Source organism: Serinus canaria, chromosome 6, assembly GCF_022539315.1.
Source record: "Serinus canaria isolate serCan28SL12 chromosome 6, serCan2020, whole genome shotgun sequence".
NCBI lineage: Eukaryota > Metazoa > Chordata > Aves > Passeriformes > Fringillidae > Serinus > Serinus canaria.
This window is the reverse complement of record NC_066320.1, coordinates 35,103,020-35,118,464: the sequence shown is the minus strand read 5'-3', so window position 1 is coordinate 35,118,464 and position 15,445 is coordinate 35,103,020. Positions and strand designations below refer to the sequence as shown.

The window sequence follows — 15,445 nt, the reverse complement described above, 5'->3', positions numbered from 1 at the left end:
TTAAATAAAACCTCATCAGCGCTCTCATGCCCTCACACTCAACACAGAGCCTTTTTTTGTAAGGCTTTTAATTGTAACTTTTTTCCCAAACCTTGAAAGATAAAATTCCAGGATTTGACCAAAGAATTCATCAAGCAAGTGGACAGTTAAAAGAAGTAGAGTTTTTACCTTAACTAAAAGCCTGTGGGCTTTAAAAATTCATTAGAAATACTTGAGCACTCAAATTCACTTTTTTTTTTTTGAAATCCATGACAAGTAAAGATCTATCAAACATTGACTTTGTCCAGTTCTAGCTTACTCTATGCTAACACAGCTAAAAGAACCCAGATATTGAGCTCCACCTGTATAAGACAAAGCACATTCAAGATCCAGCCACTCCACTACCATACCAGCTACTGCTCTCTGAAGGCCAGAGCCTGGCACCCTCAAAAGACAAAGATAACTGTTCCCACTGTCTACAGCCCAGAGATGAATCGTATGGTCTTTGCCAAAAGTATCTAGACAGATCAAGATACTACTACACCACCCTGAGGCTGTGCTACCCTGTCTTTAGTACTGCTACACCCTTGGGCAGGGCAGCTCCAACAGACACAGACACCCAACACCGCAAGCACTGTGACTGTGAGATGCGATAAGCGCACGAGCAACAATGACTTCCACAGGGAATATGGCACCCACCAGCAGAGAAGTCCAACAGTGCCATGACAGTGCAGGTGCTCTACAGCAGCCCCGGAAAGTGGTGACTGCTATGGCCATCAGTGGAGATGTGGATGAGAGCCATCAAAAGCAGAATGATGAACGAGCAGGAAGCCAAGCTTTAACAAAAGACTGTTATGGACATGGGGATGCAATCCCTGGAGACAATTCTGTCAAAAAAAACCTCACAGAAATGGAAGTGAAGGCCCTACCTCACCACTGTGAGGGATGACTGCTCAGAAAAATCTACAATATGATAGACACCAGAGAGATCCACACCCTAAGCTGGAATTGCAAGACAAGAAAAGCTTGACAGGCACTAAGCTGATATGGCAATGCACTTGCAACTTGCAGGAAGGCTACCAAGGTGCCTAGTGATCACTAAGAGCTATGGAGACATCAAGACCCAAGGAAGGTACAGTGTACAATGCAGAAGACAGACTAACAGAGTTTATACAACACAGAGACATGCTGGAACTGCTTTCCTTGGCACAGTTCTCACATCATGTTGAGAACTAATGTGCTCCCTTGACTTGCCCCAAGGGAATTGCTCCTGAAGAGCTCTGTCCCCTACACTAACTGTAAACCCCTTCCTGCAATTCCCAACTTTGCCCCCTTTCCACAGAGACATCCCCCCCTCAGCATCCTTCCCTTACCTTCACTTCAGCGGAAGAGGGTTCTTAAGCCACTTTCCTTACTACTCGCCAGCAAGCCCAGGCAGGGGAGCCTCAGTAGCACTGCCCTGCTTTGGGGCCCACCTGCTGCTGGGTGTCTGTGCACCCGGGGCTGACTGCACACACTTGACCGTGGTCATAACACCACCATGGCCCTCATGACCAGGCAAAACCCCCACTGTAGCCTCTGCATTGCGACTCTCTGATGCCAATCTGAGCTCTTCTGCCGTGCCACCTTCAGCGAACAGGAGCCATCCGCACCTACCGAGGTGTCTCACTCGCCTCACCCATGCCCAGCAGCGTACGGCATCTGCTCAGAGGGGAGATGCACCCTGGGCCCTATCGTGATGCCCCTGTGACCAGAGAAAGGGGCGCAGCAGCACCGGATCCCAAGCACGGTGCGTCCACCACCCATGCCAGGACAGCAGTGGAGAGCAGCTGGCAGGAAAGGAAACGACACCCTGATGGGGCAGTAGCACACCGGGCCCCCCCAGTTGAGAGCGGGATGTCCTGCAGCCATCGGGGAGCTCTGGCTGCCAGCCGTGTGGAGAGGCTGCAGTGCACCATGAGAAGGAAGTGTTCATGCAAGTGGAGAGCTTCATTCTGGACAAGCCATGATCAAAATGCTGTTAGAGTAAGTTTTATATAAACCGAAGAAAAATAAACCTTTGATACAAGTAAGTAACAAAATTAACATAGCAGACAATGATGTTTTTTATCTACAACAGTCAACAATACAAAGAATTAGATATAAAAGGTTTCTTGGCAAAAGTTTACTATACATTTGGAACATCTGTCCCCCTATCTCAAGACTGATCAAATACAAAGAAATTCAGCATAAAGCTTTCCGGCCCTCAAGAGATGCCATGATCCTAAGACTGAAGAAAAAAACCCTCAAAACCAAAACTGCTGTGTCTGTTCTCAAGAACAGATACTTGAATAAATCGAAACTTAGGAAAAAAAGATTAGGCTCCACCACCAAACATATTTGCTACAGAGAGCACTGGGATAAAAAAGGTATGTAGTCGATACTGAAATCCTTATGTTACCTATATGATTTGAAAAAATCTGTCTTTGGGAGAAGTGAGGTCAGTTTGCAGATTCTGTCTAAGAAAACTGAAAGGGGGGGGAGGGGGAGAATTCTCATTGATGGGATCATTTCGTATTCATTGCACTGCAAAATGACCAAGGACAATGTTTCTCACGATGAAAAACAAACTCCTTCACCTTCAGAGATTATCCTGAAGCCCGAACAACTTCAGGAAATAATTATATCTTGGATTTTCTCCCTATTGTTTTCAGTTGGCATTTCTCTGAGGGAGAGGGAGACTTTCATGAAGATACTTCATGCTCCCATGCTCTGAAAAGTCAGAAACAACGTGATTGTCCCCCCTCAGCAACCACTTCGTAGTTAAGAGTCCTTCAATTCCCACTGGTCCACGTGCATGGATACGTGAAGTACTAATTCCCACTTCAGCACCTGTAGGAAACACCCAAAATAAAGGTAGTTAATCCTCTGATGATGTTCACTTCATACTAAATGTTTTTCTACCTCGAAGAAAAATCTGCCTGCCTTTCAGAGACCTGCCATTCTCTCTCTGCTCCTCTCCAAATACCAGTTCCATTTCCCCAACAGAGAAGCTCAAGGAGATTAACTATTACATTATAAATTGTAATGCTTATACTGCTGGCTACTACAGTTACTTTCAGAAAGAAAGATGCAAGAGAGAGAGAGAGGTATCTTCTACATTGCTCTTAGACTGATCTAAGGGCATAATCCTTCAAACAAGAAAAAATGCTAAACTAGTAAAGATTATGATCTTACATCCTTTTTTATCACATTGAGGAGATATTGGAAGACCTTAACTGGAATTTTTCAGTCACATGGAACACTGTTCCATCTAACACAACAACAGTGTGTAGTGGAGACTTCTGATTTTCTACCTCATCAAGGAATGGTTCCTTTATCTTCTGCAATTCACAGTAGCTGCACCTGTTTATTTAATCAGTTGATACTCAGTTTAGTTCCTACCCTTCATTCCTTAACACTGCAGGGCTTGCACACTGGACAGCACCTCAATCTGCCCAGCAGGACTGAAGCATTGCATTCTTTACAGCATCATTAGAAGGAGAAACAAAAGGAAAGCTGTTCAGCAGTTTCACATCCTGTACTGCATTGTTCTATCACTATACGCATGCAGCATACTTTATTGCAATTGAAAAGAGCTTCAAAGGATCCAAAATATCTTTGTGTGGATGAAATTTCTAGGCTTCAACTTCTTGTACAGTACCTTTCCCGAAAATCATTTATTAGACAGTAAGATAAGACACCAATCCTATCTTTCAAGATTCATACTGCCACTCTGTTCACACACCACAAAATTCTGCAGTCACAACACTACAATATCTTCCCTCTTACCAAGTCCAAACCTATAGCCATCAGAGAATCGGGTACTGGCATTCCAGAAAACACAAGCACTGTCCACATGCTGGAGGAAGAACTCTGCTGTTTTCTCTGGGAAAGAGGCAGAGAAAAACAAAACCCATTACATACAGAACGATCATGTATTTCAATAAATACTGCATAAAACAGTGAACGTACATAACAATACAACTTTCACGTGCAACCTTATTAGACAATACTTAAACAGCCTGCGCTAAGCCACTCTCATTTTTACCTTCCTCCCAGTACGGTTATCAATTAGACACAACTGCAAATCTTAGAATAAGCTCACAAAGATTAGAAGGAAGCAAAAAGATGTCTAATTCTAACTCCATTCAGTTTAGTAAAAGAGAGCTTTAGTTCCATGACCAAGGAGAAAGAACAGCTGCCCAAACAGCATTTTGAGACAGTTAAGCTACAGTCAGCTCTCCATTAGTCTCAAACATGGAACTGTTCCAAATATTGAGAAATCCTAAACTCAATTGCTATTGCAAGTACTGTTTGAGAACTACTGTGCAGAAATGCCACACGTAAGTAACTTGGAGGTCAGTAGCCCTTAGCAACAAGACAGACATTCAAGAGCAACTCTATTTCCAATAGAAATCACTAGTTCACCAGGTCCTGTGGCAGTAGTTATGGTATCGAATGCACGCCTTTTAGTGACAAGCATTTAAGCTCAGCAAGAAGTGTAGAAACAGAAGGCTACTTGACTCACACTGGCCAGCCGCAGATCAACATGACCTTAACTGCAGCTGATTGACAGAAGGTCTGGGCCTGGATTGGTTGGAGAGTCAACCTTTGTCTTGGCACAGCTCTAGTAAGGTTTTGAACTGGCACAGACCCAAGAGACTACTACAATGTATGTAGTTAGTTGCACAAACACCAGGAATTAGCAGTCAAACCAAAACAGAAGCTTAAAGAAGGAGCCAGGTCACTAACCATTCTCTGTGATAATAACATCTGTATGGGAACTTCCATACTTGTGGATATGTTCAACAGCCTCTTGAACGCTGTCCACCACCTCAATGCAGCACTCCAGGTCCCCATATTCTATGCGCAGAGATTTCACTTCTGAAGGACTGAATGTCAAATAAGAAGCAAACTTTGGGCCAGCATGAATCTTCACCTGCAACACCAGGAACATTTTGTTTGTGGCTACTGACCATACCAGAGCCTTTCAGGTGAAAATGTAGCTTCTTGTACTCAATATGGGACCGGCATACCCTGTGGTGCTATGTTTTGGACTTGTGACTAAAACAGTGTGAAAAACACACCAATGTTTTGGCTGTTGCTGAACAGAGCTTCCACAACATCAAGGTTCTCTCTTCCCCCCTGTTCTAACTCTGTGCCCCTGGCACGAAGACTGGGAGCATGCAGGAATTTGGGAGGGGACACAGCCAAGAGCTGACCAGAACTGACCAAAGGGGTGTTCCATGCCATAAAATGTCATGTACTGCAATACAAACTGACGGGAGGGGGTTTTTGAAGAAGGTAGGCACTGCCCAAGAGACTGGCTGGGCATTGTTTTTTTGTGGCAGATAGCAAGTAATTAGCTGCGCTTGTGGGTGTTGCTGGTGGGTTTTTGGTTTTGTTTCGGGGTTTACTTTTTTATTGGGTTATTTCCTCCTCTTTGTCCCCCTTCTTCTTCCTCTTTCCTTCACTTTCTATCTACAACCTACAAGCTATCTTTCAACCTACAAGCTTCCTTGGTTTTGTTCTAATTTTCTCTTCCTGTCCCACTTGGAGCAGGGGAGAGCAAGCAGGCAGCTGGATGGTGCTTAATCACTGAGCGGAGCTAATCCACAACATGCATGCAGCGTAAGAAAAATACACCAGTACTTTGGAAAACTTGGCACATAGGTGAATTAGCTATGAGGTACAATAAATTACATGCTAGGTTGGCTACCTATCATGACAAACTCTAATTCAGGATTCATTTGAAATTACTTAAAGCAATAGCATCACTTAGTCACCAGGCAGAAAAGGCCAGTACAGCACTGCTAGGAAAACAGCTAAAACACTGACGCCAGCCTTTGTTTTAAGACGGCAACTGCAATGCAGAGAATAACAAAAGGAATGCTTCCAAGTTTGCACCTACAGAAGTCTTAAGATCTTGAATGACTTTTATCCTTTTACTTTATAAATTGATACCAGCCACCTCTGAAGCACATCTAAGACACAAAGGAGTTACTTGGTCCAAAACCAAAAAACCTCACACAGATATTTTTCATTTGTTATAAAGAAAATTTTAACACATTATCAACCTCTGCCAAAACACCTAAACAATGAGAGATAATTTAGAACAGATACAGCACAGAAATTCCATGCAGATGAATTTCCACTCAAACGGGAAATTTTGACAAGAGAAGCATAAATGAGAAATAAGGCATAAGTCTACTAAATATGAAGACTTTTAAGACTATATCTGTAAACCAGCATTTTCTTGTGCAACTATGAATCACTTTAATTGCATAATCCTGTCCAATATTTGCATATTTCTTGTTGTCAGGTTAGATTACACAGAGGTAATATCCTCCCCACTGAATAAGGAGATCGAGTAGGGTTAGTGGTGGAAATGCACTGGTACACATACTCCTCCCATCCAAAATACAAGCATTTACCTTGCACTCTACCCTTCCCAAGAAACAACTAAACAAGACATTAAAGAGCCCCAAACATTGAGAACTTGCTTATTGACTACTTACTAGCTTCTTTTACTATAACCCTTTTAACAGCATCAAAACATATGACCTCTCTATCCTCCATTAATCACTGCCTGTGCACTCTCTTTGTCAAATACACAGTGCTGTGTGAAAACCCTTGATTTATGTGCAATTGATACTACTTCATGGATACTTCTTCCTGATGCATCTCTGCTATCTTTGCAATTCATACTACTTCATGGATACTTCTTCCTGATGCATCTCTGCTATCTTTGCAATTCATACTACTTCATGGATACTTCTTCCTGATGCATCTCTGCTATCTTTACTGAAAAAACATTGCTTGTGTCTAGACAACTAATTAGTATGTTGGCCTTTTGATATCCTTTGACATACCAGGAGGGAAAATGGGTGGGAACAAAGGGCATCCAAGAGGAAAATTTTAAAAAACACACGTATGAAGAAAATTCAGAAAGGATGAAAACAGAAGGGAATTCACCTGGGTAAGAAGCTAAATTAATAGATTCAGGAAGACAAGGCTTTGCATATGACTGAATTTGAAAAGGCAGAGAAAGGTTGTGTATATGCTTTAATTGGCAGAAGATTATTTTTGCTATATACAAGGAAGGATATAGCAAAGGTATCCCAGTAATAGCCTGTAGCTGTCCTGAATAAGCTGCTTTCAGATCATTTCTACAGAAACACTTGATGCTGTCTGGAGAGCCAAAGTTCATTGACATGTACTAAGACACATGTGGGTAACTAAAATGTTATGCCATGTAAACAGGGCTACACCAGCCAGACTAAATGCTTCTAAAGTTTTAGAAAAACAAACAGACAAAAAATAAAAAACCCCACAAATATGAGTGACTAACCTGTTCAACTCTCAACATGTCTATGATCTGATCAAACAACGGGGTTCTCAGCAAGTCTCGATGAATTAAGAGAGTTTCCAGAGCATTACAGGCAGCAGGATATTCACACTTTGAGTCTCTGACTGAGGTTTAAGAGTACATAATTAGTTACACAGCATTTACAACAAAGATTTTTGGATAATATATAAATTATAAATTACCATAACTACATTGCATAATCCAAAGTTCAATTACACCCATGAGATTCAAGTCACCCTCCCACAGCTTACTTATTCGTGTGACCTTCTCAACACTGGCATCCGTGTCAACATACACATGACAGATCCCTTCACTGTGACCCATCACTGGGATTCCCTTAGCAGCTCTCTGGATATTCCTGACTAGCTGTGATGAACCACGTGGAATGATGAGATCTATCAGCTTATCCAAACGGCAGAGATCTTCTACTTCCTCTCTTGTGTTCACCTGCGGTAGTTGCAACACAAAGAGCTTACAGTTTTACCTCTCAGGTTTTGCCCACACTTTTTATACATACCACAGCAAAGAAATAGTTGATTTAACTCTAGGCACTTACCAGTTGCACTGCATCTCTGACTCCATGAATAGAGAGTGCTTCTTGTGTCAGATGATGAAGGATTTGATTGCTATGTGCTGCCTCTTTTCCTCCTTTAAGCAGTAAGCCATTTCCACTGGCTATGGCCAAAGCAGACACCTGTCAAAGGAGTTTATTATTGGGGGAAAAAAACCCCTTTTAAATGTATTTTGGTTCTTTTGTCAGAAGAACACCCACAAAATAAAACCAGGATTTTTTTTTCAGTTGATTTACTCAATATTAATCTACAGTGTTCCTTTCATAGCTCTGAAAAACCATTATAAGTAGCAGCACATTTAACTCCAGAAATTAAATATGCTAATTTCAAGAACAAACTTGAGTTTTCAAGGTACTATTGTGATGCAGAGACTACACTGAACAAGTCAGAAGAAACTACAGACACAGGGCTTCATATGAATTGCATAGCTGTGTGGGCAATTACCCCAGGGAGAAAAACTTTAGCTGCAAGAACTCTTGTCTCTAACCGTTCCAGCAGAGAGCAGTAAATAAGCTCTTCCTATGAACAGGAAAAACATTTTCATCATGCTGTCTAAAACAGCAGTCATAAACAGACAACACTTGCTCTAAGCAAAAAAAAAGAAAATTTGAGACAATAGGCCCAGCATCATCTTTGCTTCCACGTTTATCACCAGAAGAAACCGATAGATATTGTTGCCCTTCTGTTCAAGGTGTTAGATTTCACCCATTTAAGTCCAGCAATGCAAGAGGGTTTTGCTCCTTTCTACCTCGGAATAGGTCACATGCAATGAAGCTCTTGTTCAAAACTTATTTTACTTTTGTGTTCTTTTTTGTATTCCTCATCCCACCTTCATTCACTATGGTCTCACAATTTGTCCACCTACTTAAAAAAAGTTTAAAAGTATGCCCTCCTTTGGAAAACAAAATCACCTCCTCTCCAGAGGTGAGTTTATTCTCTTTAGAATAAACAAACTCATTATTTTAAGTTATTTTGCTGTATTACTGTCTTCTGGGAAAGATTATATATATCATTATCATCACCTGTATATATATTCACCAAATGTACACTCATTAGAGTATCTATTGTATATTGTTGAGATGCTGATGCCAAAATTAGCCAGGATCACATCTAATAAGAAGTTAGCTTGGTGGCACACTTTAGATCATGATTCATAAAACAACCAGCCAGAAACATCTTTCCCCTTCTAGTATCAAATAGGTAATAATCAAAATGCTTGATAATCTACCTCATTTGAAAAGAATACTGTAAACAAGAAACACATTCGAAAAACACACTGAAGTGTAACTGGGAAGTCTGCCTTACATAACTATCATGTGTCTTTTTAACTTTTATAATTAGACATTAAAAAGCCATCTGATTGTATTTCAAAAGTACCTTCTATCTGCCCCTCCAGATCACTATCATGAAAAGAAAATAAATAAATAAGCTTATTTAAGTAAAGAGGCATAAGATTAAAAGAAAGGTTTCTACCTGGTTTGAAAAATGAAAAGAAAAAAATACTAAGAATTAAGACACAAAAATCAAAAATTTGCGTGATTAAAAGTAGAACACAAGGTAAGCGGTTTCAAAATGGTTCAGTCTCAAAGACTAGCAGAACATGACTACACTTCAGAACAACAACTGGATTCGGTGGAATCTATAAAATACAGTCTCTGAAGGATGCTTGCAATTTCACCCTTTAAGTATTAGAGGCAAACATGCTGTTTGTATATGCTCACTTGAAGCTTATTAAATCTTAACCCAAACAAGCATGAGATACAGTAGTAGACTAAGAAGAGAGAACTGCTCCTCTCAATCAGAGACCCTCCTACAATCAGATACAGGATGGGACAGAAATCATGCAATTCAAATGCAGAGTTATCAAAGATGATCCTCTGAAGTTGCATCAGGAAGCATATGAGTATGAGGGCAGGAGGTTAGCAAGAAGCAAAGCAACTACCAAGACAAGCTATTCCAAATCTGTAAAACAAAGCAGGGGAAGGGAGGGCAGGGCAGGGAAGCCAGCAGGAGTCAGTCTGGTGTAAGTTCTAAGATACAACAAAGAGAAAGAGGAAGGCGTCAGCTATGCAAGGCAAGAGACCTGGGCTGAAGCCCAGGAAGACAGACTCAAATTCAAGAAGGCAACATACTGGTTATCTATAACAAACAGAGCTGGTAGCCAAGGAAGACTAGTGCCTTTTTGTTTCACAGGAACTTTTCTTACAGCATATTCCTTTTCACTGTAAATGGGGACTACTCACAAAAATCTGGCATGAAGTACAAAGCCGTCCACTCATTGAGCCTCACATCCTCAAAGTACCCATCATTTTCTACTCAAACACCTGCTCATTAGAAAACTCCTCAATCAAGCTTCCTAGATACCTAATGTTAATTGTGGGAAGAAATGTTGCTAATCAGTTTTTTTGTTCGTTTGTTTTCATTTTAAAATCTACTTCAGTTGCTCAGTAAAGCAGCTGCGAGTTAGAAAGTAAGACCAAGGCTGCTCCTGCACATTAGTTCAGCACCCGTATTTTCATGCATTTTATAACAGGATTTACTTATAACAACACTTCCACACAGCGCTGCAGAGGAAAGCATTTGCCCTTAACATACCTGCCTCATTCCTGGCATAAGACAAATGACAAAACTGAACACTACAGAAGCAATTCCTGAAAACACCTCTGCATAAAAAACAGCAATGCCAAAAAATCAATTGTAGAAGAATCCAAACAAGAGTCCTTTGAAACAATACTTTTTGTAGTCTCTTGTTTGCTTGCTAACAGAAATACTGAACAGTGTAATCTACCTTGCTTACAAACCTGTGGAAGGCAGTCGGGACGAGATTCAAAGATCACGAGAAGGACACCAATTGGCACTGTGACCTGCTCCAAATCCAGGTCTTTTGCTATTCGAGTTCGACGAATTACACGGCCGACGCTGTCCTGCGAGGATGCCGCAATCTGACGCAGACCAATAGCCAAGCTGTTAAGCTTTGAAGTAGACAGACTAAGGCGTTTCAACAAAGGGAGGGCTAATCTCCCTAAAAGAAAGAAAAAGTTGTGCTGAAGATAGATTGTTCTTCCTAGGCTCAAGCAGAAGTGACTTAAATGAGTGCTGAAGCTAAGGAAAATTAAGATATTTCCCACACCCTAGCAAGTAATCTACCTGAGATTAAAAATGCATAGCATCAAGTCTGGTAGTCACAATAAAACCCCTCAAATATGATGACTATTTCACCCACATTTTCAATTAATGATGTTTAAGTGCTTCGTACATGAAGCAACCACACAAACTACCAACATCCAGAAAGATAAGGTTTGTCCTATTTCATGTACTGAATGCATGACTGAATTTCCTACAAATTTCTACCCTTGCAGTATTTCTGGAAGGTCCAGGCAGTAATTGCATCCTTTTGTTTTACAAAGAGAAACTTCAAAGCGCAGACACACGCATAGCATTTCGGCAAGAACAACTTGAATTTTCAAGTCTGAACACATTCAAACAGTAAGTTAACCCAGCAATGTCCCCTCAAATACTCTGGTCAGTGGTGCCTTCCACATAGTATTACAATTCATGACGTGTCCTTTTCATATACTTGTTATGCCACCATGTACACATCTCAATCCCAGCTTCTCAATGAATGTATCAGTCTAACACAGAAGAGGGGGTTTCAACTGAGCCACCTAAAGAGAACCTTCCTCAATCAGAACGGACAACTGATGCTTTGGCGAGCATCAATTTCAGTGTAGAGATGATAGCCTTTCCTTCAGAAACCAAACATTACATTGACCAGCCCAGAAGACACTCACTTTGTTCATGACAGTAACAGAGATATTTGTTCCATTTTTTAAGAATTTTTTTACAATACACCACTTGGTGTTTTGCACTGCCTCAGTATCTTCTCTGATGAAGGCCTCTGTTATATGCAATGAAGGAGGCTGTGGCTGTTTACACTGACAAGCTCCTAAAGTCCTGGGTTCAATAATCTGTGTCAGCCATACTGCCTAATCCCAGGTGACAGAAGATTCTAGTTCTGCTCATTTGTCTTGAGGCCCAGAGAGGTCCAAGATGATAGTATTACCATGGAAGGTTTGAAGCAGTTACCTTTATTTTCAGCCTCCTCTAAGTCCTTCTTGTTTGCCAAGAGAATTTCTTCCCTCTGGTCCGTTAGTAAGTCAGCAAGACGATAAATAATCTCTGCTCTCTGAAAGACAAAACATATTCTAAACTGACTTCTTACTCAAAGTCCATGCTGTTTGACACCTAGTTCCTATAGTCCATTTATGCTGACCACATCCTCTCACTATCTTAACCTTCCCAATACTTGGGCAGCTGATTTTTCCAGCCCGCATCACACTGAAAAAGAAAACCGAACACTGCTACAGCCTTTACCTTGCTTTTTATTATCTTGCTTTCCTTTCCCAGTCTTCTTCACCAAACTCACATGGTCTTCCTTTAAGACCACCTTGTACTACATCATACTCACCTAGCTGCAGAGTAGTAATTGTCTACAGCTCCACTTTTGTATACATGTTGTATGCTAAACTCAGGTGTGAATGGAGCAAGTTATTCTAGCCAATTCTTCAGCAGCTGGAATCACAATTCACTTCTGTGTGTTACTTGATGCTATCAAAATTTTTATAAACCCCACATGAAAGCTCATATTACTTCACAACCCGAAGGAACACGATCTTTTTGCTTTTATCATCTTTAAGCAGGCTACGATACAAACAATGGATCTGGCACAGAAATAATAGATTCTTGTCCCAAGGAGTTCATTTATGTTATAAGCCTATATTGTAAAACTTGCCACACATGCACATTATTAACAATTTGGCCCTATTGTTCTGTCACCTGCTCAGGCTGTAGAGCCGCCAAGGTCCTGCCACCAGCTCGAGCCATTTCAGCCTGCTGTTCTACAGTAGGGCCTGCAAAAAAACCCCAAAAATATGGTATGCAGACAAAGTAACAGCACAGGCAGAAGTGAGCGCTAGCCCGTTTGTCTTCCAATTCTTTACTTAGAGCATGAAACTGTTTTTAATAGACAAATTCAAGAAAAATGTTGTATTCTAATACAGAAAAGTCTGTAGCTGACACAAAAATACTGTTATGGTCCCTACATAAAGAATCATCACAAAGATTCTGTCTCTGTGTAACAGCAAGTGTGCAGCATGTATCAAAAAGGCTCGATAAAGGCCAAAAGAACAACAGGATAGCTAAGTCACCAGGGCATAGTAGGCTACTGAAAGAAAAGAGGCAAATTTTGAGAAGTTTCAGTATCCAGCTGAAGAATGTATGCATGGGAACACATAAACAATAATGGAAGCCAAAACCCTAGTAACAGCTCGCAGAAAAATTGCTTTCCCTGCCTTTCAATGTATGCGTTTTACAAGCAAGGTGCTGAAATTATACAAAACAGATTGTGTTTCTGTTTCAAGTCACTGTGTTCAGGCAGCATTTCTGCAAAAAATTCACAAGTAGCTTGTGAAAAATCTGTCATTTTTAACTCTCCTGAAGTAGCCTGTAAACCAGGTATCTTGAACCCAACTTCCATTTAAGAAGAGTCCCATGGAAACTGCCAGGGTAGAAATTATAAAGAGGTATAGTGGGAAGTGTAAGAAAAGATTGTGTGGACATGAGATTAATTAGACTAATTTAAGACATCTTAAACCAGGTTCTTGAAGTGATATCATACTTTACAAAATACAGCATTTTTTAGTATTCTTAGAGAAAAATTATGTATGTAAGCAGATATACTCGATTTTTTAAAGTTACTTGAATTTCAAAACTGTGGGTTTTGGAAGATAGAAGACAAAGAGATGACTGAAATAAAGACCACAACAGCCCACAGGGACAGACTTTTGCTACTGACAATATTTGTGACTCAGAATGGGATCACAAGATTAGAAGCTTTACTGTTGACACCAACTTATTATACTAGGCTAACCAAAAAGGCACTTGAGCATAATGACACCAAGTGTGTTCAAAGGATGATTTGACATATTTATACAAGAAATCCATTAAGGATTACTATACACAAAGAAATTCACTTGGCTTAAAGTGAAAAGTCAAAAGTATCACCCCAGTATCTATTCTGTTAAGGTGAGGGATCTTTGGTCTGATTTTATCCAACAATTATTACACTGTTCCAGCAATGCAGTGGCAGGAAAACATTCCTACCTACCATGCTAGAAAACTGAGTCATAAAAGAAATTAATGATAAAAAACAAACCTAAACACTACCTTAGTTCTGTAGCACATTCTATATCCATATTCTTGCAGTGAAATCATGGATACTTGATGATAACTCTTAAGACTACAAAAGGCAAAACTTCTATTCTACTCACTGCATTCTTCAAATTCAAGTCTGATGTACCAGTTTATCAGCTGGAGGGAAGAAGAGCAGGGAATTCAGCAGTTTCTACCCCTACTTCAGAAAATACCTTTCAAAATCCATTTTGCAAACAGAGAGTGGTTCTCCAGTTATTGCACAGCTCTAGACAAATTTTAACTCTAATTTTAACTATCTACAACTCCCAAGGTACACATTAACTCTGTACTCACCTGCAGGTTTTACCTCTGAAAAAAAAGTTCCAACTTTTTTCCCCTCTACAATATCTGTGATGACGTGACCTGAGATCTTTGGGTGGGTTCCATTTGCAATCACTACTGAAGTGCCTCCTTGCAGGGCCCACAGAGCTGCTTTCACCTGCAGGAAAGGACAGAGACAGTTGCAAGAGATTCACTGGTTGTTTGAATCACCATTCTCAACAAGACTTGTTGGTCCACTCTGATGGCCAGATTGATCACTTATGCTTTCAGAGAGCATTCAACACACTTTGGGAATCTCCAAACTTCAGTGCTGGAATACTGATATTTGCTTAATCCTTCTACATTATGTTAAGTTTACATAACGATTTGCTCATTACTAAGGGTCCTTTGAAATCCCTGTTTACTGACTGGACCTAAGATTAGCCTCTTTGCACATCTTTGAGCAGAATATGATTTCTCTCAAATCCCAGCTGCTACCTGCTGAAGAGGTACTGCCAGTGATTTCCTTCATTTATTTTCCCAGTCAAGTATTTGCCAATATGGGCAATATTATCCACTACTTATATTTAATTATGTGTCATTTGTTTAATTGCAAAAGCTTCTCTGCTTACTCACTTCTATGCTTTCCTTATACGGTTCTACAATTTGGTATTACAGTCCAGAGTCACTATGAGACACAAACGTCAGACAGGCCTATCACATCAAACTGGCTACCAAAAGATCATCAGCTGCTTCATTATTGCTCAAATTTCACGCTGAAAAACGAGATTTGTTCTTTGAGCCACTATCTGTTTTCTATTACTGATGCTACATTTTTCCAAAAATGCCTCCTACATTCTCAACTGTAGCCAGTTTTTGTTACAACACCTGCATCAAGATTTGACTCAAAAGACACCAAGTAACTTACAGATTATTACTATTACAATAAAGTACTCTCTAACCTTGGCAGCTTTACCTTCAATACCTGGAA

At 40.4% G+C, this 15,445-nt stretch overlaps 1 protein-coding gene across 4 annotated transcripts in view; it reads right to left on the bottom strand.

Moving 5' to 3' along the window:
- Window positions 1-1,994: 1,994 nt before the first annotated feature.
- ALDH18A1 (aldehyde dehydrogenase 18 family member A1) overlaps window positions 1,995-15,445 on the bottom strand; it is a 32,578-nt gene continuing 19,127 nt past the window's right edge. For all 4 annotated transcript variants that reach the window (XM_050976525.1, XM_030241237.2, XM_050976526.1 and 1 more), the window contains 10 exons: window positions 14,488-14,632; window positions 12,778-12,851; window positions 12,028-12,127; window positions 10,743-10,963; window positions 7,926-8,063; window positions 7,621-7,816; window positions 7,352-7,473; window positions 4,753-4,939; window positions 3,790-3,885; window positions 1,995-2,850 (listed from right to left, as the gene is read on the bottom strand). In XM_050976525.1, the coding sequence (XP_050832482.1) occupies window positions 2,669-2,850; window positions 3,790-3,885; window positions 4,753-4,939; window positions 7,352-7,473; window positions 7,621-7,816; window positions 7,926-8,063; window positions 10,743-10,963; window positions 12,028-12,127; window positions 12,778-12,851; window positions 14,488-14,632 (1,461 nt within the window). In that variant the 3' untranslated portion in view covers window positions 1,995-2,668. The remainder of the gene's footprint in view (window positions 2,851-3,789; window positions 3,886-4,752; window positions 4,940-7,351; window positions 7,474-7,620; window positions 7,817-7,925; window positions 8,064-10,742; window positions 10,964-12,027; window positions 12,128-12,777; window positions 12,852-14,487; window positions 14,633-15,445) is intronic.